This window comes from Bos indicus x Bos taurus, chromosome 24, assembly GCF_003369695.1.
Source record: "Bos indicus x Bos taurus breed Angus x Brahman F1 hybrid chromosome 24, Bos_hybrid_MaternalHap_v2.0, whole genome shotgun sequence".
Classification (NCBI taxonomy): Eukaryota; Metazoa; Chordata; class Mammalia; order Artiodactyla; family Bovidae; genus Bos; species Bos indicus x Bos taurus.
Window position 1 is genome coordinate 33,390,269 of NC_040099.1, and position 25,392 is coordinate 33,415,660.

At 44.7% G+C, this 25,392-nt stretch overlaps 1 protein-coding gene across 5 annotated transcripts in view; it reads left to right on the top strand.

Annotated features, from left to right (window-relative positions):
* Window positions 1-25,392, top strand: part of TMEM241 (transmembrane protein 241) — a 123,855-nt gene that overhangs the window by 64,908 nt on the left and 33,555 nt on the right. For 4 of the 5 annotated variants that reach the window (XM_027526007.1, XM_027526008.1, XM_027526009.1 and 1 more), the window contains 4 exons: window positions 764-799; window positions 4,301-4,335; window positions 10,803-10,872; window positions 15,964-16,057. In XM_027526007.1, coding sequence (XP_027381808.1) covers window positions 764-799; window positions 4,301-4,335; window positions 10,803-10,872; window positions 15,964-16,057 — 235 coding nt within the window. The remainder of the gene's footprint in view (window positions 1-763; window positions 800-4,300; window positions 4,336-10,802; window positions 10,873-15,963; window positions 16,058-25,392) is intronic. The other variant, XM_027526011.1, reaches the window with a different exon arrangement.

Consider the following 25,392-nt stretch of genomic DNA (forward strand, 5'->3'; position numbering starts at 1 on the left):
ACGACTGAGTGACTGAACTGAACTGAACTGAACTGAGGCCTACAGAGAAAGATCTGAAGGGACTGACTCCTGGGAGGAGGTGGTATATACTCTGAGGGTGTGTGATGGGTCCTAGGGCACCATATTTTCTTTGAATAAAGTGTTTTTGCAGCAAGAAGTTGGTAGAGTTGTTAAGATAATATACAGAATACCCAGTTAAATTTGAATTTCAGCAAATAATTTTTTTAGTTGAAGTATGTTTCATGTAATATTTGGAACACATTTTTACTAAAGTATTATTCTTTACCCGAAGTTCAGATTTATTTGCATGTGCTGTATTTTTACTTGTCAAATATGGTAGCCTTAGAAGTCAGTCCAATGGCCTGAGAGAGCTGACACTCTTTTTATTTTTTATTTTTTGGCCAAGCCTGGTGGCCTGTGGGATCTTAGTTCCCCAACAAGGGATCAAACCCTCGCCCCCTGCATTGGAAGGGTGGAGTCTCAACCACTGGACCACCACAGAAGTCCCAACACAGCTTTTAAAACTGCAGATGTACCCAAAGGAAATAATCAACCAAAGTGAAATTGCATGTGATGGTACTAACTTAGGAAATGGTTTTCAAAAATGAGCCAGGAAATGAAGTACTCTTTGTATTGTTTCTTGATAGTTTATAAATGTAACTTGTACATAGGTATAATTTATTAATAGAGGAAAATTATTATTCTGTATATATAAAACATATCTATTATTTCATCTTTTATCTTTTTTTTTCTTATTCCTTAGTGACATTGACCAGCAGTACTTAAACTATCTATTCAGGTAAAATATAATTTAAAATTTCAAAAAATAATTTATATTCTTCTAGAGCTAATGGGTTTTTATTTTCAATAATATCTTGATTGGGGAGATCTGAGCCAATGTGCCTGCCAGGAAGGCAACCTAAATAATTGGTGAGACGATCAGAGTTGAGGAAACGAAACAGTAATCCTGCCCTCAGGCCAGACAAGCAGGGCTTCCAACCAGCCTCAAACTTCAGAGGGCTATGCCTCTCCCTAGGGCTTTTGGAGTCTGTAAGGCTGGTAAGAACCCACACCTTTTCTTCTAGACTGGGCCCTGAGATTTCCTACGAAATGGATTCCAAAGTCTATCTTCTTAACTCATTCCTAGACCCAGTGGATGTCCAAGGAAAGGATTTTAGCGGGAAGGTTGTGGGTGGAGGATGGACTCGCAGGCTGAGATGTCCACACACAACACACATGTATGAGGTCCTTTGGGTGCAGGATGGAGCCTGGTTTGGGGAGAGAAGAGGGTGCTTTGGGGGTCGGGAGCCAGAGGCTGGACCTTCCCCACAACGCCACCTTCTGACATGAAGCTCCAGGGACTCTGAGAATTCTGCTTTAATTTGGAGTTCCAGGTTGTTTTGAAGGTGTTTTTGTTAAGGTAAGATGAAGTTTGAGGCTTGGTTTATGACATTTAAGTGTGGCATTGAATAGTATTGAATAGATTACATTTAAATGTCATAAATCAAGTGTAATATTGAATATATGGGCTTTCTCGGTAGCTCAGTGGTAAAGAATCTGCCTGCACTGCAGGAGCTGTAGGAGACCAGGGCTCAATCCCTGGGTTGTGAAGATTCCCTGGAGAAGGGCATGGCTACCCACTCCAGTATTCTTGCCTGCAGAATCCCATGGACAGAGGAGCCTGGCGGCTACAGTCCATAGGGTCACAAAGAGTTGGACATGACTAAAGCGACTTAGCACACATGCATGCATTGAATATGTGGATTCTTTTGTACCCTTGACCCAAAACAGGCATAGAATAAGGCTTAGCCACTCAATAGAATGGCCTGGGAGCATTCTTGAATCCTGGGAGTCCCCAGGGCACCCTGCGGGACCTAACTAAGAAACAACGAGGTTTGCTGTCTGAAGCTCAAGTTTGCCTAATGCAACAGCATTCTGTCCAGAGGACTGAGTTCACAGAGGTGCCTTTCAGCATTTGGTGGTTTAGTCGCTAAGTTGTGTCCTATTCTTGCAATCCCGTGGACTGTAATCCACTATGCTCCTCCATCCATGGGATTCTCCAGGCAAGAATGCTGGAGTGGGTTGCTATTTCCTTCTCCAGAGGATCTTCCCGACCCAGGAATTGAACCCGGGTCTCCTGCATTGCAGGCAGATTCTTTACCAACTGAACTATGAGGGAAGCCCCTATCAGTTTTGGCCTCATGGATTTCTGGAGGAAGTTACTCAGCTTAAAATGTTCGACATGAGCTGTATTCTCCACCTACAAACCCACCAGCTGCCTTTTCAAGAGATGTTTCTGAAAATGCAGAAAGACTCTTGGTGTTTGAAATGTTTCCATGACATTGTACCACTTTAAACCGTTCTTCCCCCACCCCCCGACCAGAACTTATAGCCAAGTCGAGCAGCAGCAGAGGGTTCAGGGGATGGAAAATCAAGCCACTGTGACCACCCCCACCTGCTAGTTCTTCTGCCTCTCCCCCTGTGTGAGGGTTTCACTGCCGGGGAACCTGATGCTCAAGGCTTCCTGCCTCAGACTGCTGATTCTGTTTCTAAGTCTTCTTTTCAGTACAAGTGAAGAAGGTAAACCAGGGCTGAGATTTGATTTGCCACAGGCCCTGAGCATCCAAACCCAAAGATCTGCAGTTAGTCAGATCTGTCTGGACCTCTGCCTGCTGGATTGATCTCTCTGCTGGTTTGAAAACACAGAGAGAACCTGCTATGTATCTGGCCCTGCTAAATACTTGAGATCCAAAGATAAATAAAATATGGTTCTTGATCTCAAGGCCATCACAGTGTAGGAATTAGGAATGCATGACATTACATTTACAAATTTTCAGATGTGGACTAGAGAACCAACTCTTTTATTTAATGATTTATTTTTACCCCCTAGTCTTGTCTTTTAGAGTCACCGTTTGGGGTGATCCTGATGATGGCATTTGGGATGCCATGTCAGGCCCTGGGAGATATTTTGGGATGGAAACGGGATCCTTCACATCCTACCATAAGAGCAATAACTTCTGCTGCTGAAGTTATAAGTGGAAGGGGATCCAGTGAGCTAGAATAATGGGGTATGTAGAGGGTATGTGCTTTCTGGAGAAAGAAGAGATAGCAAGCAGACAGCCTGTGTAAAGGATAGAAAAGCTCCAGTCTTGTTTGTGGTGTGTATGTTTTTTACAGCTGCATGTAAACACTTATCTTATAAACCTACAACTTCTGAATGGCCAGGATGTGGCTATTCTCCATGGCCTTTGTCCTGACCCGCCTCTCTTCTCGCCTCTTTCTGTGATGCTGCTCCTTTGGGAGCTGTCAGAAAATCAGAAATGGTGCTGGGAGGTAACTCAAGAGCAGGGCAGGGCAGTGCTGAACTCACACTGGTTTCCTTGTAAAACTGGCCTCTTCTACTTCCCTGTAGTGTCACCAACTGCGGTCTGAGGTAGTGGTTCTCAGCCCTGGTACTTTATAGCTTCCAGGAGCCGTGACAAATTAAAACCATGGATGCCCAGACTATTCCCTTAGAGATTCTAGCCGGGATACTGGGCTCTTCAGATGTGTCTGCAGGGTGAGGCCATCCAACATTAAAACAAACAAACAAACAAACATTCTTGGTTCTACTTGAATATAAGGTTTTATTCCTACCTCCAACTAAACCAGCTGCCTGGTAGCATGAGTTTTGACAGAAGAGGGTATAGAAGGTGGGCTTAGGGCCACACAGAGGTGCTTGTAGACAGGCACTGGGAGATGGGACAGGTTTCCAGAGAGGAAGATGGGAGAGAGCCAAACAGGTATGACCTGCATCGTCCCTTATAGCATCAACTACAGATTGGTCCAGGAAGTTTTCAGGCACAGGGTGGATGGCATGGGTCATGCTGTGGATTAGTTTCTTGGAAATCTACCACTCCTTCTGTAGTTAATTTTGTGATTTAGCTCACAAGTAAATTTAGCTCACATTCAACAGCTAGCTTTTAGGCTGCAGCCTCTTTGTAATTTAGAGTCTGCTTTGTTTCGCTGACAAGGACACTCTGTAGATTAGCGGGCTATGGTGATCATTCATGGTATGGCTGATGCTCAGGGAAGAGTGTGGACCCTCAGAATCATCACAAGAGATCCAGCCCTTTTACCAAAACTTGAGACATTTCAGGACATTCTCACACTCTTCCTGATGAGTTAGATTTCGTCAGAATGAGAACATTCAGTGCAGATAATTTGCTTTTAGGCAAATCTTACTATTTCCAAGTAGAATGGGTGTTGTTTTCTCAGTGCTGGCGAAGCTTTCTTCACTAGTCTGCTGTTTCTTTTTCAGTGTGGTGCTCCTGGCTTTAGCAGCTCACCCCACAGGTAAGATTTCGTTTATTTGTTTGTCTTACATTGCCCACTGACCCAGTGCTCTGATCCTGCTTAAATCTCCGAGGGAAATTTTGTAAGAGAAAGTGGCTGCCTTCCAGGGTGTCAGGAATGGCCCACATACTTGAAACTGCTCTTAATGTTCCATCATGGAATTCACTGTCCATGTGCATGTGGGCGTGCGCTCAGTCTCTCAGTGGTGTCCAACGCTTTGCGACCCATGGACTGTATCCCCCACCAGGCTCCTCTGTCCATGAGATTCTTCAGGCAGGAATACTGGAGTGGATTGCCATTTCCTCCTACTTTTATGTGAAATGGTAACAAATAAAACTGTGGTCTATATGAACAGTGCAGTTGTTTGGAACGAAGTTGTGTAATGCACAGCTTTGTGCAGCTCAAACAGCAGCCAACTGCTTCAAAAAGCACACAGGTTTGTTAGAGTAGATAATTAAGGCAGGTAGATATTAAGGTAGGAATTTGGTGTGCGAGATTATAGAAGCTCAGAATCTAGGAGATCCCTTGGAGATCAGTTTTTCCCAGTTTTATAAAGCCTGGTCACTTGACCTAAACCCTCTGATGGGTCTTGGTGATGTGTTCTCATAGGACCATAAGGTTAATTACAAAATGTAAGCAAGTGAAACGGGAAGAAACTCCCTCTCCTCCAGAAGTGTCCGAGGACTGCCCTGATTGAGCAGCTCCGATTCCTGCCAGTGTGTTAGCTTTCTCATAGGACCCAGCCCTATGGGTAGTCTAGCCCATTTTTACGACAGAGGGACACTTCATTCTTTCCTGCTTGCTTATTACACTTTCCAAGTGAAATGTCCACCTCATAGAGTGGGTGTGGGTCAGCCAGAATGCTTTCAAGACTCCTTATATCTGCACCAATTAAGACACAGTAAGAGTCAGGACCCACGGGTGCAGTCTTTTTCTTTTTTTTTTTTAAAGCTCTGTTAATTTCCTTCTTTTTTTCTTTTGGCCGTTTTGTACCACTTGTGGGATCTTAGATTGATCCCTGGGATCAATCTAACCAGGGATTGAACCTGTGCTCCTTGCAGTGGAAGCTGAGTCCTAACCATTGGACTGCCAGGGAATACCTTCTGTTAATTTCTGACATTTTAAAACAGGGCTTTATCCTTTTTGGTTTTGTCTTACCTCTTCTTTTTTTCACTTGTGTCTTCATTATTTGGTAGTACTTTCAAAACATTTTAAAATTGAAATATGATTTACGCAAAGGAAATGCATATTCGTAAATGTACAGCTTGATCAATTTTGACAAAGGTACACACCCATGTAACTCACACCTCTATCAAGACATAAAAAACATCTGTCACTCCAGAAAGTCTCCTCATGTCCTTTCCTAGTCACTCCCTTCTTACCAACCACCAGAAGCCCCTATTGATCTGGTTTCTGTTACCATACATAAGTTCTGTCTATTTTAGAGTCTCATACAAATCGAAACACATAGGAAGGATTCTTTTGTGTCTGGCTCTTGTGTTCAGCAGAGTGTTGAGGTTCATCCAGGTTGTTGTATGTCTCACTAGTCTGTTCCCTTTATTGTTGACGAGTGTGCCAGTATATGAACCTTTTGTTTATCCATTCACCTGATGATGTGCACATGAATTGTTCCAGATTAGTATGAATAAAGTTGCCATCAACATTCTCATAAAAGACTTTTTGTAGACTTACATTTTCAGCCCTCTTGGATAAATACCTAGGAGTAGAATTTCTGTAGAGTAGTCATATGTTTACCCTTGAAATAAAGTGCCAATTTTCTAAAGCATTTGTACCATTTTACCTCCCACCCAGCAGCCAGTGGTAAAGAACCCGCCTGCCAATGCAGGAGACATAAAGGATGCAAGTTCGATCCCTGGGGTGGGAAGATCCCCTGGAGGAGGGCATGGAAACCCTCTCCAGTATTCTCGCTTGGAGAATCCCCAGGACAGAGGAGCCTAGCAGGCTACAATCCATAGGGTTGCAAAGAGTCAGACATGACTGAAGTGTCTTAGCATGGCAGCATGCACAATAATGCATGAGACTTCCGGTTACTCCGTGTCTTCACCAGCCTTTGGTGTTGTCTGTCTTATGTTAGCTGCTCTGCCAGGTGGGTGATGGCCTCTCAGTAGTGCTTTTGACTGAGCTGCCCTCCTCACTCAGTCCTGAGTAGCTGGAAGGATAAGCTTTCCTGTGATGCAGATGGTGCGGCTTTGACACACACCTTTGGGACACACTGGGACAGGGCGGTAGGTAGGGACCAGGTAGACAGTTCTCCGTGTCCTGGGTGCAGACCCTGATGCTTCTCCCCCTTCAGGCATTTGGTTTGCTTCTTGGTGAGTGGGGTCTACGTCTCCTAACCTTTCAAAGTCACAGTTCATGCAGAAGCTCCAAGAATCTTGGAACCTTGCTTCCCCTGGGACTATTTTAGATAAGAGTAGGGAAAAGAAATCCTTCCTCTGTTTGAAAGTTTGCATTTCCTCTTTGTGTGAGGTCCCTCTGCGGTGGCATTTTCAAGAGAGAACATTTCATAGAAACAGAAGGGCAGGAGGACTTGCAGGAATCTGACTGGAAATGACCTTGTCACCTGGTGTCTATTGCTAGTACTGAGATAAAGCCAACAGTACTCACTACGTCTTGGAACTGACCTTCTGCTTTCCCACTGATTCTGAGGACTAAAATGTGGTGAGAGGAAATTTTCCTGCTGTTCAAATATCAATTGTTCTTGGATGTAATAAGATCATTGCCACACTTTTCACTATAGCAATTTCATGCTCCATTATCTTCAGAGAGATGGGATTCACTCCCTCAGAGAGTCAGCAGAATTTTAACCGTGGAGTATGAGGATGAAGGCTTAACTCAGACCTTGGTGTGTAAGCTGTGTGTTGATGCCACAAGACAAGTTTACAACGCTTGGACCACTTACTTTGTGCTTAAAGTGGGTGTTCTACACTAGCGGTGAAGGAGTGTTGTCTTTTGAGCATCCTTACAGCTTTTTTGGAGAAGGCAATGGCACCCCACTCCAGTACTCTTGGCTGGAAAATCCCATGGACGGAGGAGCCTGGTAGGCTGCAGTCCATGGGGTCGCTAGGAGTTGGACACGACTGAGAGACTTCACTTTCACTTTTCACTTTCATGCATTGGAGAAGGAAATGGCAACCCACTCCAGTGTTCTTGCCTGGAGAATCCCAGGGACAGGGAAGCCTGGTGGGCTGCCATCTCTGGGGTCACACAGAGTCAGACACGACTGAAGTGACTTAGCAGCAGCAGCACACCTTTTTTAGGCTCCTGGGTTTAGTTCTTATGTGGTTGGGTCCAGCCAGCCACATACGGCAAGATCTTCAGGGCTAACTTTGTAACACAGTTGAGAAGCTGGTGTGCACCCTCTCTGTTAAAGTGAAAAAAGAGGCCAGCTAAAGTCAGAGGGGAAGCATTAGGGGTCGATTTGAGATTGATTGGGCTTCCCTGGTGGCTCAGACCATAAAGAATCTGCCTGCAATGCAGGATGCCCAGATTTCATCCCTGGATCGGGGAGATCCCTGGAGAAGGAAATGGCAACCCACTCCAGTATTCTTTTTTGAAGAATCCCGTGGATAGAGGAGCCTGGTGGGCTACAGTCCATGGGATCACAAAGAGTTGGACATAACTGAGCGACTAACACAAAACTTGAGATTGAAGACCAGCAGAGCCAAGTGGAAAGTGTTTGGAACATTCTCTGTAGGGAAAGCAGGAGGTGTTGAGGTCTCCCGGATACTCTTGGTTGACTAGCACTTGTTATTTGTCAGAGATGGCCCTAACACAGTGGATACAAGTGATGAATAATCATAGAATCGTCGAATCATAGAATCGTCAAGAACAGGATGGTTCCAGAAGAAACCGTCATGGGATCAACTACATGACAAATGTGTGGAGGTTTTAGAAATGGCTCAACGAGAAGAGCCAGCTATGCTCTCTTTTGCTCTCAATAATTTATATGGTCAATTTTTTAGGATTTGGGTGAGGATTATTATGTAACTTGTCAATTCCTTAGGATGGTGATTTTTTTTGCTTTATCTTCCTCCCTTCCTATCTACTCATGACCACTCCACTGCCCTGCAGATCCCTCCACAGCTTGGGCTGGGCTGTCAAGATCTCCTCTTGCCCCACCTCCCTGTTCTGGGCACCAGGAGCCCAGTTCACCTCCCCTGAGTGAGGCGGTAGCACCCAGGGAAATATGAGGTTTGCGTTTAATGTATTCCTTTCTGCCTAGTCCTCCTGATCACACTGACTGCACTGCAGTCTCCCTCACTCTGAAAGGGAGGTTGGGAAAAAGCCAAGAACCAACAGCCGCTAAAGAGACAGAACAAAGCCTCGGAGAACATCCTTCCACCCTCCTGGCAGGGGGTTGGGGCCGCCCGCTAGGATCCGGATGCTCAAGGCTACCCTGGCTGTCTCTTCTGGAAGGAAAGGGCCTTCAGAAGCAGTGGAGCTCTTCATGCGCTTTACACGTCTGGGCCTGATGTTGGTTACAAAGTGCCTCCACCCAAATAAGTCTCGAGTAGATGACAGAGGTGTTCAGTGGGGCCAAATATAAAGAGAAACAAAATTCTTAGCCTTTTGCTGGGCCGTAAGAAAACCAGATCCTTGGAGACCCTCTCACTTTAAACACAGGTACATATGCACCAACCAAACCAAACAAAATCATGATAGTTACGGTAGAAAAAAAGCAACCCTCCAGAGAAATGGAATTCACACCTTTCTTTCCCAATTGATGGTGGAATCATTTGAGATCATTTTTTAAAAATGTAATTTTTTTTTTTAACACCAAAACCATTTTGTATTGGGGTATAGCCAATCAACAATCTTGTGATAGTTTCAAATGAACAGCGAAGGGACCATTTGAGATCATCTAAGGCTGAGGAAGTGTAGCACGCACTGTGTCTCTTGTTCTGAAACTCTTGGTTAATAAGCTTAGTGATCTGATTTTACATACGGTAATGTACATGTCTCAGTGCTACTCTCGCGATTCATCCCACCCTCTCTTTCGCCCGCCCGTTGTCCACAAGTCTGTTCTATGTGTCTGCCTCTCCGTTGCTGTCCTGCAAATAGGTTCATTAGTACCAGCCAGTGGAAATTCACTGGGAACTCAAATCTGGTGCTCTGTGACAACCCAGAGAGGTGGGATGGGGTGGGAGATAGGAGGTGGTTCAGGAGGGAGGGGACATGTGTATTCCTATGGCTGATTCATGTTAGTGTATGGCAGAAACCAATACAGCAATTGTAAAGCAATTATCCTCTAATTAAAAAATTAAAAAAAGAAAAAGTGATGAAGAATGTTCCACTGCCACTGCCATGCTGTGAATACTCAGGAAAACTAGCCTTTCTGGCTCCAGACCATCCAGAACTGAGAGACAGACTCAAGCCTGGGGGTCTTGAAGACCTGGCGCCTCCAGAATCTCAGAAATCCGAGATTTGGAAGGATTAGGCTATCTGCCGTGGAAATGCTTAATTCCTTTTCTCTGGACATTTTTGGAAGGCTTTCTGCTTTTTTAATCTCCTGACTTCTTGTTTGTGACGAAGTTCAAATTCCAGAGAGGGAAGCAGCCAATATGTGTGATTTTCCTCTTGCACCAAGTGGAACTAAAAGAATGAACTTACTTCACTAGAAATAAATGTACCCTTTGGACCTTAAACTAAAATGAGTATGCATGGCCGTTGGCCCCTGCTCTCTTTGGTAATTAAAACACAAAAATGAGAAAAGATGTCAGAGGCATACACTCATGATCCTTTTTTAGATATAAGAAAAAAAATAATAGAAAAATCTTAAAAAAAAAAAAAGATTCTTTTTGTCCTATAGTCTGGCTGAGGCAGAGGTGGCTGCCTGGTGAAGAGCAAAGATCTTAGGGTTTGGAGTGACCAAGGTCCATGTTCTGGCTCCAGAGTTCAAAAGTTGTGCAATCTCAGACACTTCACTTCTCTGAGCTCCAGTTGAAATGGGGATAAGAAAGCCTCACAGATTGTTACAAGGATTGAAAAAAACAATGTACGGAAAGCTTTTAGCACAGAGTCCTGCTCAGGGCAGGCTCTCACTAAATGGGTCATAACTGTCATCATACTTGGTCTTCCCAGGTAGCTCTAGTGGTAAAGAACCTGCCTGCCAGTGCAGGAGACAACAAGAGACGCAGGTTCGATGCCTGGGTTGGGAGGATCCCTTGGGGGAGGGCATGGCAACCCACTCCAGTATTCTTGACTGAATCCCATGGACAGAGGAGCCTGGTGGGCTACAGTCCATGGGGTCGCAAAGAGTCAGATACTACTAAAGCGACTTAGCACAGCATATCATACTATTATTAATATATTAAGACAGTGCTGATGACAGAGACCCTCGAGTGCTAGAGTGAATTCACTGATACAGTGCATTTCTGGGCAGCTGAGGGCAGGGGACAGGGGGCTTTCAGACTATGTGTGTCAGCTCTTGCTGTTTCCACCAGGTGATCTCTTCAGCGTCCTGGACTTTCCGTTCCTGTATTTCTACAGATTCCACGGCAGCTGCTGTGCCAGGTAATCCCAGCTCGTAAAGCCCCTCACACTGGATTTGTATGTTTCTGTACTACCACCTGTGTCTTTGTGAAGCCCAGGCTCACTGCCCATTGTCTGAATGTGCAGCAAAAGAAAATGGTGCCCAGTGCCAATGAGGAAGGTTCCCCCCTCGGCCATCAGAGGGTTGTTAAAGGACATTCTTGGATGCTCAGAGCTGGCCTGGGACCTGCGAGGTCCCCTGTCCTGAATAATTTTCTTGGCCAGAGTAGCAGTTTTCAGAATTGCAGGAGTGAGAGAACTCTCCCACTTTTTTTCTCTCCCACAAGCAGTTCTTAAACAGAACTTCAGTATGTAAAAATGATGAAACTGATTCAGTTCAAGGCAAGATTTGGGTGCAGATTCACACCCTGTCAGCTTCTGCCTTGACTTCTCTCTTGTTTCCAAGGGGCGAACTCCAAAAAACCTTGACTGAACCCTAAGACTCTGAGAGACAGATTTTGACACCAACAGCTAGGAGCTGTCTAGAGCACAAGGTGATCCCTGATATTTGGCTTTGGGAAGGATCAGAGATGTGGACCAATTAGATGGATGCATTTATGGTGCTACTGATAAAGAATTCACCTGCCAGTGCAGGAAATGCAGGAGACATGGGTTCATCCCTGGATCGAGAAGATCCCCTGGAGGAGGGCATGGCAACCCACTCCAGTATTCTGGCCTAGAGAATCCCATGGACCGAAGAACGGGGCCGGCTGCAGGCCATGGGGTTGCAAGGAGTTGGACATGACTGAATGTCTGAGCATCACTGATAAACAGAAGTTCATCCCATCCTACCCACCCTCTTTCCTGCAGGAGCCCCACTTCACTTGACTTTCTTGTGCTGAGAAATGGAAAGGCTTCTGTGGATAATCCCAAAGGATGGATTCTTTATTTTTTTTTATCATTATTTTTTAAAACATTCTTATGTATTTATTTGGCAGCACCAGGTCTTAGTTGCAGCATGTGGGATCTAGTTCCCTGACCAGGGATCAAAGCCAGGCTGCCTGCATTGGGAGTGCAGAGTCAGGCTCTGGACCACCAGGGAAGTCTCAAAAACATGGATTCTGATATATTTGAAAAACTGCACTTGGGTTGAATTCCAGCCTAGCTGTTTGCTCCTTTGTGTCTTTGGGCGAGTTATCCTAGTTCTCTCAAACCTTAGTTTAGTCTTCTCATCTGTGAAATGAAAAGATCATACCAATACAGGATGATTGTGTGTATTAAATAAGGTACATAAAGTTCTAAGCATCTTGCCCAGCCCAGCAATGGTGGGCAGTATTATTATCTGTAAATAGAATATCAACAGACCAAGAGCAATTGCTGCATGAAAGCCAGACCACTTGTTCCCACACAAAAGAGATTGTGCCTCGTGAAGCAGTGATTCTTCACAGAGTCAAAAAGCTGATATGCAGGCTAGGTGCTGTTTCTGATGGGGGTGTGTTAGCACACACACAAACTCAATATTATAGAGTATGCTCCTGCATTTGGGACTTCCCTGGTGGCTCAGATGGTAAAGAATCTACCTGCAATGCAGGAATTTCAGGAGACCCAGGTTCAATCCCTGGGTGGGGAAGATCCCCTGGAAAAGGGAATGGCTACCCACTCCAGTATTCTTGACTGGAGAATCCCATGGACAGAGGTGCCTGGTGGGCTACAGTCCATGGGGTTGCAAAAGAGTCAGACATGACTAAGTGCTAACACTCTTCTGCATTTGAGCCTTAGAATGATTTAAAAAAAAAATCATCCTCAGAGACGTTTCAGGAAAGCACTGACAGAATTCATCTTCTCAGCTCCTGTCTCTTTGGTCAGGCCTTGTCACTTGCCTGTTAGCTTGGATCTGTGGTGTGAGTGTCCGTGGGCTTGCTTCCCTTTGAGCCTGGTTATTTGGCTGTATTGGGTGACCAGGGTGTGGAGGGAGGGCATCAGGTTTGGTTAATTTGATCAGAGCAACAGAGTTCACAGCCCATGGGTGATGGCTTTGTGGGGTGATCTTCTGCCTCCATTTCTGTCCCTTTTAATCTGTCTCATAACCCAACATGAAAAATCAGGTTTTTTCATTTAAAAGATTTGGAAATCTTTATTTGAGTTAGTTTAACTCTCCATTACATTCTACATCTCACTTCAGCACACACAGAGCTTACCCTCTTTTAAGAATGTGTCGGGACTTCCCTGTTGGTCCAGTGATTAAGAATCCACCTGCCAACTCAGGGGACACAGGTGCAAATCCCTGGTCTGGGAAGATTCCACGTGCCATGAGGCAACTAAGCCTATATGCCCTATAGCCCATGCTTTGCAAGTGGAGAGTAGCCCCCCCACTGCCGCCACTCACTGCAACTAGAGAAAGCCTGTGTGCAACAGCAAAGACCCAGCACAGCCAAAAAGTAAAAAAAAAAAAAAGTAAAATTAAAAAAAAAAAGAATGTCTCAATTTTCCCCACATCACCTCATGGCTCCTCTATAACTGTATCTCAGACTACAAGAGGTCACCTTCAGAGGTCCTGGGGGAGCTCAGGAGGGGTCATGGAGGCCTGAGGGGTCAGAGGCCCCATTAACAGGGAGCCCCAGGCTCCCTCACTCCTGGGGTCCGCCCAGTGCTTTTTAAGACCTGCCTCCACATCGAGGGGTAGGCAAGCTGGAAGTAGAAGAGCTGGATGAGGGCAGGACCCATTAATCATTTAGAAATTATTAACCGACATGGAAGTCAGGTGATGGGAAGGACTCATGGGTACTTTCAGGAGCATGTTGGTCACAGACCAGGAGTAGCTGAGTCCTCGAAGAGTCTGTGCTGAGGGGAAGGGTCGACATGGAACCATGCCCTCGGGAGAGGACAGGAGGAGCCCCAAGTGGACTGAGGTATGCCGGGGAGAGCCAGGCACCTGTGATGTTGGGGCTGCGGGGCATGGATGCCACCAAGAGGAACCCTGGAGGGCCAGCCACCTCACTGACCCCTGCCAGCCTCACAGTCACGGGGACCCGGAGCACCTCACTCTGTCTCTCCAGCTGAGAGCACATTTCCACAGGTCTGAAGGGCCACGGAGAGCTTTGGAAGAGCCAGGAAACCTGGACCTTAATTGTGTCTCTGCCTTAGTTTGCTTGTTAGTAAAATGAGACTCGGGGCTGGGGAGCCTTTCTCTTTTGAAGATCTGATTCCCTTCAGGTGGGATGAAATGACTATCCTTATTCCTGCTTTGAGAACATAGCACCGAACCTGGGGCAAGAAAAAAAGGGGAAGAAAATGGGGATTTGGTCAAGGTTACAAGGGTTGGTGAGCACAGCCAGGAACAGAATTGCAGGTCACTGGATTCCCAGCCTCCTGCTTCCCCACACGGGCTCCTGTGGGGTGACTCAATGCCTTAATCCAGAGCGGGCTGGGTTCCCGGCTCCCGCGCCTGCAGAGACAGACCTGTGCAAACTTTGCAGGCTGTTAGGCCAAACGGGCTGGATTGTACACAGAGGAAACCTAATCCCCATCTCTGGTTCTGCCCCAAGAATCTGAGCTCATCAAATCTAATGAAGTGAAGGCATGCATTTCTGTGAAATCTGGCCTTAGGTGTGTTTAATCAGTTCAACCCGCTTCTAAGTACACCTGTCAAGACACTTACGTAATGCCTGCTGAGACCAAGGCACCTTGTTTGAGTCTGTTCGGGAAATACAGAGACGCCCAAGATGGGACCCCTCCCTCTCAGGGCTCATGAGCTGGGTGGGAACCACACCCCAGCGCCCATAATAGAGGTCAGATGGCAGGATGGCACCCCACACCCCTGAAAGGACAAAGGAGGAGGTACATAGAGGTCAAACCCCTGGAAGGCCAGTCTCAGGTCCCCTTGGGAAGTGAGGGCTCTTTCAGGCTTTATTCCCAATGCATCTGTTCTGTGTAGATCCCCTTGTTTTGGGGGACTTCTATTATGCAGCCTTCCCCTTGAACAGCAGGGAGATCAAACCAGTCGATCCTAAAGGAAATCAACCCTGTATATTCATTTGGAAGGACCAGTGCTGAAGGGGAAGCTGTAATACTTTGGCCACCTGATGCGAATAGCCAACTCATTGGAAAAGACCCTGATGCTGGGAAGGATTGAAGGTGGGAGGAGAAGGGGACGACAGAGGATGAGATGGTTGGATGGCATCACTGACTCAATGGACATGAGTGTGAGCAAACTCCAAGAGATTTGGGTGGCCTGGGGTGCTGCAGTCCGACTTAGCAACTGAACAACAATAACCCCTTTAGATTCTTTTTTGTTTAAACGTCTTATTTTACATTGGAGTATAGCTGACTAACAATACTCTAATTGTTTCAGATGGACAGCAAAGGGATTCAGCCATACTTTTATCCATTCTCCCCCAAACACCCCTCCCATCTAGGCTGCCACTTACCATTGAGCAGAGTTCCCTCAGTTCTTACCTTGAACCCAGGGGCCAGTCCACACCCTCTGACTTCATATGATGAACGTTTCCTTGGAAGTCTTTTCCTAACAGTTTGTTTTGCTTGGAAAAAAAAAAAAGCTGAAGCTCTGCCTTGGCAAACACCAAACTCCAGAAGTATTATAAGAGGGAGCAGGAGATACTGTCCTCCAGATTTTTTTTTTCTTTTATGATTTACCCAGGGATCTCCCAGATTTCTATACCCCCTCCCCACCTCCAGGGAAATGATCTCATCATAGCTCCTTGGCATAGTAGAGTTAATGGTTTTTTTTTAACTTTTGATGTTTTTATCCAGAGATCACTGGAAAACAGAGATGAGATAGAGGTGTTGTCATAACTAAAAATTGACTAATGTTTGTAAGGTAAATAAAAAATGTCACAGAAAATAGCTAATGGCTACAGGACTTCCCTGGTGGCTCAGATGGTAAAGCGTCTGTCTACACTGCAGGAGACCCGGATTTGATCCTTGGGTCAGGAAGATCCCCTGGAGAAGGAAATGGCGATCCACTCCAGTACTATTGCCTGGAAAATCCCACGGACAGGGAGCTTGGTAGGCTACAGTCCATGGGGTCACAAAGAGTTGGACATTACTGAGCGACTTCACTTTCACTTTCACAGGAAGACGTCTCACTTAAAAAAGTCTATTTTCTCCTTGCAGCGGATTTTTAGGATTCTTTCTCATGTTCAGCACCATGAAGCTAAAAAGCCTTATGGCTCCAGGGCAGTGCGCAGCCTGGATTTTCTTTGCTAAGGTAAGAGGGAGGGTGAGGGTGGAGAACCCATCTCAGGAGCTCTTGTGTCCAGTGTTCTCAGAGCCCATGTGCTGCAGGTTGGTCTTCAGGGACTCGTCTCTAGTTATTGACCCTGCATCTGATCCTTCACTTGTTTGGGTAACAATTTCCGAGGGCTTCTGCCTATTTTAGGCTTCCCTGGTGGCTCAGATGGTAAAGAATCCTTCCAGTAGACACAAGTTTGATCCCTGGGTCGGGAAGATCCCCCGGAGGAGGACATAGCAGCCCACTCCAGTATTCTTGCCTGGAGAATCCCATGGACAGAGGGGCCTGGCAGGCTACAGTTCATGGGGTTGCAAAGAGTCAGACAAGGCTGACGCAACTTAGTAGGCACATGCATGGTTGATTTACAATATTGTGTTAGTTTTTGCTGTACAGCAAAGTGAGTTAGTTATACATATATCCACTCACTGTTGGATTATTTTCCCATATATGTCATTACAGAGTACTGAGTAGAGTTCTCAATGCATGCTATGTAGTAGGTTCTTACTAGTTATCTATTTTGTATATAGCAGTGTGTACGTGTCAATTCCAATCTTCCAATTTATCCTTCCCTCCCCTTTCCCCCCTCAGTAATCATGTTTTCTATGCCTGTAAGCCTGTTTTGTATATAGATTCATCTGTATTATTTTTTAGATTACACATACAGGTGATACCATATAATATTTGTCTTTCTCCATCTGACTTATATCACTTAGTATGACAGTCTCTAGGTCTGCCCATGTTGCTGCAAATGACATTATTTCCCTTTTTTATGGCTGAGTAACATTCTGTTGTTTATATGTATCTCATCTTCTTTATCCATCCTCTGTCTATGGACATTTAGGTTGCTTCCATGTCTTGGTTATTGTAAATACTGCTGCCATGACTCATTTGAGAAGACCCTGATGCTGGGAAAGGTTGAGGGCAGGAGGAGAAGGGGACGACAGAGGATGAGATGGTTGGATGGCACCACCGACTCAATGGACATGGGTTTGGGTGAACTCTGGCAGTTGGTGATGGACAGGGAGGCCTGGTGTGCTGCTGTTCATGGGATCACAGAGTCGGACACGACTGAGCAACTGAACTGAACTGAACATTGGTATGCATGTATGGGAAGAAATATATTTAACTACATTGGGAGGAACTTCAGCGGAGTAGGAGAAAATGGAGTCCCTAAAAGCCAAGCCATAGAGAGCATTGTGAACTTTTGAATGAGACTGACCAAGGGTAATTTTTTCTTTTTTGCTGCACTTTATGGCTTGTGGGATCTCAGTTTCCTGACCAGGGATTGAGCCGGAGTCATGACAGTGAAAGCCTGGAATCCTAACCACTAGGCCACCAGGGAGGTCCCCTGAGGGTAAAGTTTTAAGCAGATTAATAAGGTGACAGTGCTTAAGACAGATTGGAAATGACTTCCAAGCATTTAGAAGAGAGGTGAATCAAGGTAGAGATGGCAGGAAGAAAGGTGAAAGGTCAAACTTGACTTACAATTTGATCCTGATCCACGGATGGAACCTGAGTGTCCTGCATCTCCTGCATTGTCAGGCAGATTCTTTACCACTCAGCCACCAGGGAAGCCTGACTTATAATTAGAAGGAAAATAAATTTTAATTATACAGTTTGTCCTATAACTGTTATGTGATGTGATAAAATTAGCTAACAAAGACTCAGATCATTTTAGGACAGATTTGGGGGATAGTTTGGACAAAGGAATGATGAATATTGTTGTTTGTTATTGTTTAGTGGTTAAGTTGTGTCCAACTCTTTGTGATCCCATTGACTGTAGTCCACCAGGCTCCTATGTCCGTGGGACTTCCCAGATGAGAATACTGGAGTGGGATGCCGTTTCCTTCTCCAGGGGATCTTCCCAACCCAGGGATAGAACCTGCATCTCCTGCACTGACTGGTGGATTCTTTGCCATTGAGCCACTGGGGAAGCCCAGTGATGAATATGGAAGGTGACAAGTGAGTCCAAAGTTTTTGCTAGAGACAAATGAGATCTGTGGCCTTAACGCACAGAAATGGGGGTGGTTATGAAAGAACATCCTTTAGGAGAAAGCTGGCGATATACATTTTAGACAGATGTGTATAGTGATAAAACATCTGCATGGAGCTTTTTTGTGTTGGAAACATGGGGTCAAATGTAGATGAGTGTTCAGGGATTTGTCCATTTGGGCTTCGCCTGTAGAAAGATGCAGTTGAAATCAAGAAAACCTATCCATCAAGGAGCTCACTAAGAGAGTGAAAGGATTTGGGGAGAGCAGAGCAGAGTCCTAGGGCTTAGCCTGGGAGAAACTTAGATACCAGGGGCCAATAATGAGCAGGAAAGAAAAGTCATAGCTGGAAGGTAGAGGGGATCAGAGAAGTTCAGAGCAGGGAAGTCTAAAGGAGAATTGTAAGGAGTAAAGCAGAATGCCACCCAAAGGTCAAAGTGACCACAGTAAGAAGAGTCTACAGCACGCACTTTGCTAAGCTTTGCGGAAACAGTTTAAGGAAAAGGGCAGAAGTGGGAGTCGGGCAGAGGGGGATCATAAACACTCAACAATACCTAAGATGTGGAGAGAAGATTGTGACTGGTGGTGGGCAGAGCTAATGAAGATAACTTCTTTTCTAGGAAAAGAGGGACTTGGGCGAGCTTGAAAGTAGAAAAGGAGACACCCTGATACAGAGATTTCATGATGCTAGAGAATGAGGAGAAAATTTGGAAAATAAGTTTCAAAGGGAAGTAGAAGGAGTGTGTGTGTGTGGCGGGGGGTGAAATGTAAAACCCTTTTCCTGGGCTTTACTTGAAGGTAGAGGGCTTCCCAGGTAGCTCAGTGGTAAAGAATCTGCCTGCCAGTGCCAGAGATGGTGTCGATGCAGGATCCATCCCTGGGTTGGGAAGATCCCTGTAGGAGGAAATGACAAATCAAGCCAGAGGAACCTGGTGGGCTACAGTCATGGGGTTGCAAAGAGTCAGACATGGCTGAGCACACGTGCACTCATGGGAAGGTAGCCAGGCTGTTCTGTGAGTTACATGGCAGAGGAACTGGGATTCGCGGGAATTCAGGAGAGGAAAGACTGACTTTGATCACGATGCATTGAACCCCTTTAGTCCTCAGTTTTTTTGTCCATAAAGCAAGGGATCTGGGCCAGAAGATAAAAGGAAAATTAAAAAACATGATTTGGACAGGGAATGTCTCATACTTGGGACTAAATGCTGATGGCATCTACATCCAATTGTAGGATTATCTGTTATGAAGATCTGCTGGGAACAATATCATTGAATGTCAGTGCCTACTTAGTAAAACGTGTGCCAGATTTTAAAAGTCTTTCATAGAACTTATCAGAATAAAGTAGGAAACCACTTAGCCATCAGACTTTCTTTCATCTCTATTATCAAGTTCCATCTTCTCCTGGGGAAGATTATGTATAAAGGCCATACATATATTATGTATAAATGCCATAAGATATGTATAAAGATTATACCAGAATGTTCCTCTGTGTTCTTATTTAGAGTCTTTGTTATTGTTTTTTGCTGTTGTTGCATGCATGCTCAGTCATGTCCAACTGTTTGTGACCCCATGGACTATAGCCCACCAGGCTCCTCTGTCCATGGGATTCTCCAGGCAAGAATACTGGAGTGGGTTACCATGCTCTCCTCCAGGGGATCTTCCCAACCCTGGGATCAAACCTGTGTCTCCAGCATCTCCTGCATTGGAAGGCAGGTTATTTACCACTAGCACCACCTGAGAAGCCCCTGTGAGATTAATGCATGTAAGGATAAACCATGGAGTGCTATGCAAACACAGAGCATGGTGTAGAATCACTCAAACCCTGAACAAGATTGAATTTATGAACTAGCTCTGAGTCCCAGCTCAGCCACACTTTCTAGGTGTGTGCTTTGTTTTCTCATCTGTAAACAAATATAATAATAATGTCTATGTTCAGAGAGGGTTGAGTAATATTTAGACAGCCCTGGAATAGTGAGTATCGGGCAGCTGACAGGCCCTCCTTGGCCCTGTCGACCCCTGGTTTAATTCTTCTACCAGATTAACCAGTGATTTCCTGAGTCTGCATTTTCCATTTGTATTTGCTGGTTCTAGACTGTGAATTGAGTTGGGAACTGCCTGCTCCAGACTCTGCTCAGAGATCAAAGCTCAGGAGAATAGACTCTCGCACAGCATATTTCATGAGACACTGCCTAACAAAAGATGCAATTGATGTACCATTCACAATGTTTTTCTGCCTATATAAAGAGTCATTGATTCAGAGCAGTTGCTGTGCCTGTGAAAATGTGTGTTTGTTGGTCTCCATGGAGACCACCTCTGGCTGTTCTGTGACCACCAGACTTAATTATACACTGGGGTTGCCAAGGGAGCCTGCAGAGCTGTCTCCATAACAACACATCCTTGTGTCGTAAAAGGACCGCAGTCCAGAACTGTTTTCTGTTTAGGAGTTTCTCTTAAAAGAGTTGAGAAGGCTGTGCTGGGAAGTAGCAGTCTTGTTTTGATTTATCCTTAGGAAGAACCCTTGAGCAGATAGGAATTGCTCTGAGTTTTGACCTCCTCTTGCTCAGGTTGTTTGGCCAGGTCTCGGGAGCATGACCTGGCATCTTCCTTTTTCCCAGTGACATGTTGACATTTCTCTTGACCTATTGCCGAGATATTGAACTGAGAAGGAAGCTTGGCTAAGTGAGTTTCAACTTGTTTTAAGTATAGGATGAACTTGTGAAAATGTCCTCAACAGATGCTGTGATGGTTTGGTGTTTGGAATTTTCAGATGTCTCCCAAGACCATGGGGGAAATGCTTGCTGTTTCTGGTGGAACTGCAAAAAAGAAAAAGAAGAAGCAGCCTAGTGTCTTTTATAATGGAATCACACAGATTTCATAACTTCTAAATAACATAATTTTTTTCCATCAAATTTTTTTTTTCTGATGTATTTGCGGGAAAGTTTCAGAGCTTAACATGAAGTCATACCTTGAACTTCCGAGAAAGTGACAAGTAAACAAATCCTTCAGGTTCTGAAATAGATGTAGATTCAGTTTCTGGTGCATACATGCTTGTTTGCACACACACACACACACACACACACAGATTGCAGAAAGATCCTGGAAGTACAGTTGTGATCCCCATCACACTTTGCTGTCTCTGGTTCTAGTCTACACTGAACAGAGTGTTAGTTCTTCTCTGTCTTCTACTTCCTACTCTGTACAACTCTTAAACTTTTTTTTTCCCCCAGTTTCATACAAATGTAACTGTCACGTGGCACTGTATTAGTTTAAGATGTGGAACATAGTGATCTGATATTTGTATATACAAATGATCACCACAATATATTTAGTTAACATCCCTTACCTCCCATGGTTTAGTCGCTAAGTCGTGTCCGACTCTTGCAACCCCATGGACTGTAGTCTACCAGGCTCCTCTGTCCATTTGATTTTCCAGGCAAGAATACTGGAGTGGATTGCCATTTCCTTCTCCAGGGGATCTGCCCGACCCAGGAATCGAACCCAGGTCTCCTGCATTGCAGGCAGATTCTTTACCAACTGAGCTATGAGGGAAGCCTTACCTCCCGTAGTTACAAAAAATATAGATTTGCTTTGTGAATTTGCACGTCATCCTTCTCCGTGTCATTCTGGTTTAGTATATGTGCTGCTGAAACAAACACAGTTACGTCTTTTTCTTTATCATCATCATCCCCATCATCTTCATCACCATCTGTTGGTGTGGAGAGCCTGTTGCTGTCTTTCCTTGCTTCCTAGGTGGGAAAAGGTAATCCCCAAAGAGAAGGTTACTCCCCTCAGTTTATTACTGGTGTTGTGTGCTCAGTCATGTCTGACTCTTTGTGATGTGGACTCTAGCCCACCAGGCTCCTCTGTCCATGGGATTCTCCAGGCAAGAATACTGGAGTGGGTTGCCATTTCCTACTACAAGGGATCTTCATGACCCAGGGATCGAACTTGAGTCTCCTGTGTCTCCTGAATTGGCAGGCAGATTCTTTAACCACTGGGCCACCTAGGAAGCCCTTCCCCTCACTTTGGTATTTGCATTTCTTCCTATTTTCTCAGCTTCTGTAGACTCCTCACTTGTTCTTCCTGTCACATTTAAAATCTCATTTGAACAGATTACTTTCTGGGTAGCAGTTCATATTTCTTTATTTTCTTCCTCAAGCTGTTATTCAGCACCTTGATGTGTTCTGGAATAGTCTGATGAAAAGACATTATTCAACCCAATGTAGCTGTAGCTTTTTTTTTTTTTTTAATTTTTCGTTTTAGCTGTAACTTTTATGTTGAAAGAGTACGCTTACGAAATCTAATCATGACTGTTTCCTAATTAAATCATTTTTCTTTTTCACAGTCTAAGTGGCTAGGGCAATGAGAAAAAATTTTTCATGGAAAATGGAAACTTAGAGGCAGCAGCATAATTTCCTTTACAGTCTCTAACTGGGCAATAATAACATGTCTATGTCTTTCCATGACATCACCGCTGAGGCGACGGGAGCATGAAATAGCAAGTTCAGAAGCTGCTCTGTGTTTGTTGAACTATACGGAAACAGTCAGCAAGAAGCTGGTTATCTGGGAATTATTCGTTTATAAGCAAGGTTTTCCCAGAGGACACGTGAGAGGGGAAATACAGTTTTGGACTGAGGGGGGAAAATTAAATTCCATTTCCTTTTGTCAAAATAATTCCTAGGGAAGTGAGTGATGTTAATGGACATTTTGCTATTTTGGATAAGGTTGTTTTTTTTTCTTGTTTCCGATTATGAACTCCTGATTTTTTTCTGGGCTATTTTTAGTGCCATTGATCATCACAGTGTTCTCTGCTGCAAAAATGTGATAACGATTCTGGACTTCTCAACTTTTGACCTGAATGAATTTGCTTTAAAGGAAATACCCGGAATTTCTGCCCATGTTCTGACTGCAAGGTTTATAGGAATTCTGTCAGTATCCAAGATAATTTATAATACCTAAAGTTTTTGGCAATACAAAGAGCAGTTAATTGGGAAAGTTTACAAGGCCTCCACTGTGGGAATAAATTGATGTTTCCATGGTTCATTGTGGATGCAGTAAATGATGGCTGAGTGAATGCTTATTCTATGCATCTTTGCAGACTTGTGCACTCAGATCAGAAATAAAGGTACAATTCTGCACATATCTTGTAGAGTCCCTTCCACTGCCCCCAGTTATGCTCTTATAATGTATGTGCCTCTGTCTTTAGCTGTGCCATTCATCCTGTTTGAGTTCATTTTTCCTTATGAAGATCTTTTGTCCCAGTCATTAGATCCAAGTTCCGCAGGGTGTGGCTGGACACAAGGGAATTAGCAGGGTGCGCTTCACCATCTGTATGTGCCCAAACCAGAGGGCAAGCTTCAGGCCTGTGTCATTGGAGAATGAGCTGGCAGTCAGAGCTAATAAAATAAAGCAGTTTTTGGGAAATCAGAAGGAGCAAACTTTCATTATGGGAAAGCTAAGTTTTTTGTTGTTGTTTTGCTTTTTAAAATATTTGGCTGTGCCAGGTCTTACTTGCAACCAAGGATGGAACCCAGGCCTGCTGCATTGGGCGCTTGGAGTCTTAACCAGTGGACCACTAGGGGAGTCCTGGGAAAGCTAAGTTTTGACACATGATAATAGAAAAGAATAACATGTGGATTTGAAAAACTTGGTAGACATCTACTTGGTGCCATTTTGGGCAAATAACTTCTCTTTCCCACAATGCCTTAGAGATATCTTGGTGACCTGGCCCCCCGGGGGCCCCAAGTACCCCACTGGATCTTGCCCCATACTTGTTCTCCTGTTTTATCCCCCAAAGTGGAATTTGCTTAAAGTTCCAGTGGCTCAGATGATAAAGAATCTGCCTGCAATGCGGGAGACCCAGATTCGATCCCCAGGTCAGGGAAGATCCCCTGGAGAAGGGAAAGGCAACCCACTCCAGTATTCTTTCCTGGAGAACTTCATGGACAGAGAAGCATGAGTCCATGGGGTCTCAAAGAGCAACTAACATCACTGAGCAACTAACATTGCACAGATAGTCATTTGCTCATTTTTTTTTCTGTTGAAGATGCCCTCCCTTACAAAAAGTAGTCCAAACTTGCTCCGCACCCCACCCCGCCCCCTCATCCCAACTCTCCATCAGTACTTTAAAGTGACCCAGTGGTTCTTTAGGTTAAGATTTCTGATGCTGTTTTTGTTTTTCTCTTAAGTAGGCTGCGTCAGTCTGTAAGGCCAGGCAGTTCAGTATTGAACACAAGCTGTTATGTGACACCAAAACAGCCAATCTGTTAGTCAAACATGTGGCAGAAAAGGTTTTTTACAGTCAACAGTTAATTGCCTGATATTATGTAAGATGTACTAAGTCGCTTCATTTGTGTCCAATTCTTTGCAACCCTGTGGGCTGTAGCCTGCAGGCTCCTCTGTCCATGGGATTCTCCAGACAAGAATGTTGGAGTGGGTTGCCATGCTCTCCTCGAAGGGATCTTCCTGACCCAGGGATTGAACCTGCATCTCCTGCATTAGCAGTCGGGTTCTTTATCACTGGCACCATCTGGGAAGCATATATTATGTAAGCTAGACCACATTTGACCACGTGTTAGAACACATGTGTAATTGTATTTGATTGTTTCTGTGCACACCTGGGGGTTTGGGGTAGTAGATTATGAGAGGAACAGGCTGTCTCTGGCTACATTTCCACATCTGTCTTCTTGTCATGTGACTTCTGGGGGTGTTGCAGGGGATACAGGGAGACACCCCTTCTTCAGTTATTTGAAATGAACTTCTTTTCTAATGTCTTGAGTGTTCTAGCTATCTGTGAAGGACAGAACATATCAAGTGTATTCCAACGAAAAGGGAAATGGAATAATCGCCAAAATGTTCCCTCTCAAAGTATTGAGCTCCCAAATCCTAACAATCCTGTATTGTTTATCTTAAAAAAAATTTTTTTTTATTAGAGTATGGTTGATCTGGGGCTTCCCAAGTGGCACTGGTGGTAAAGAATGTGTCTGCCAATGCAGGAGATGCAAGAGAAATAGGTTTGATCCCTGGGTTAGGAAGATCCCCTGGAGGAGGGCATGGCAACCCACTCCAGTATTCTTGCCTGGAGAATCCCATGGACAGAGGAGCCTGGCAGGCTGCAGTCCATGGGGTCAGAAGAGTCGGACAGGACTTAGCATGCACCTGCGGACATGGTTGACTTACAGTGTTGTGTTAGCTTCTGCTCTACAACAAAGTGAGTCAATTGTGCCTATATTAACATATGTATCCACTCTTTCTTAGATTTTTTTCCCCATAGGCCCTTATAGAGTTTTTTCATTTATTATTTTTTATTGAAGTATAATT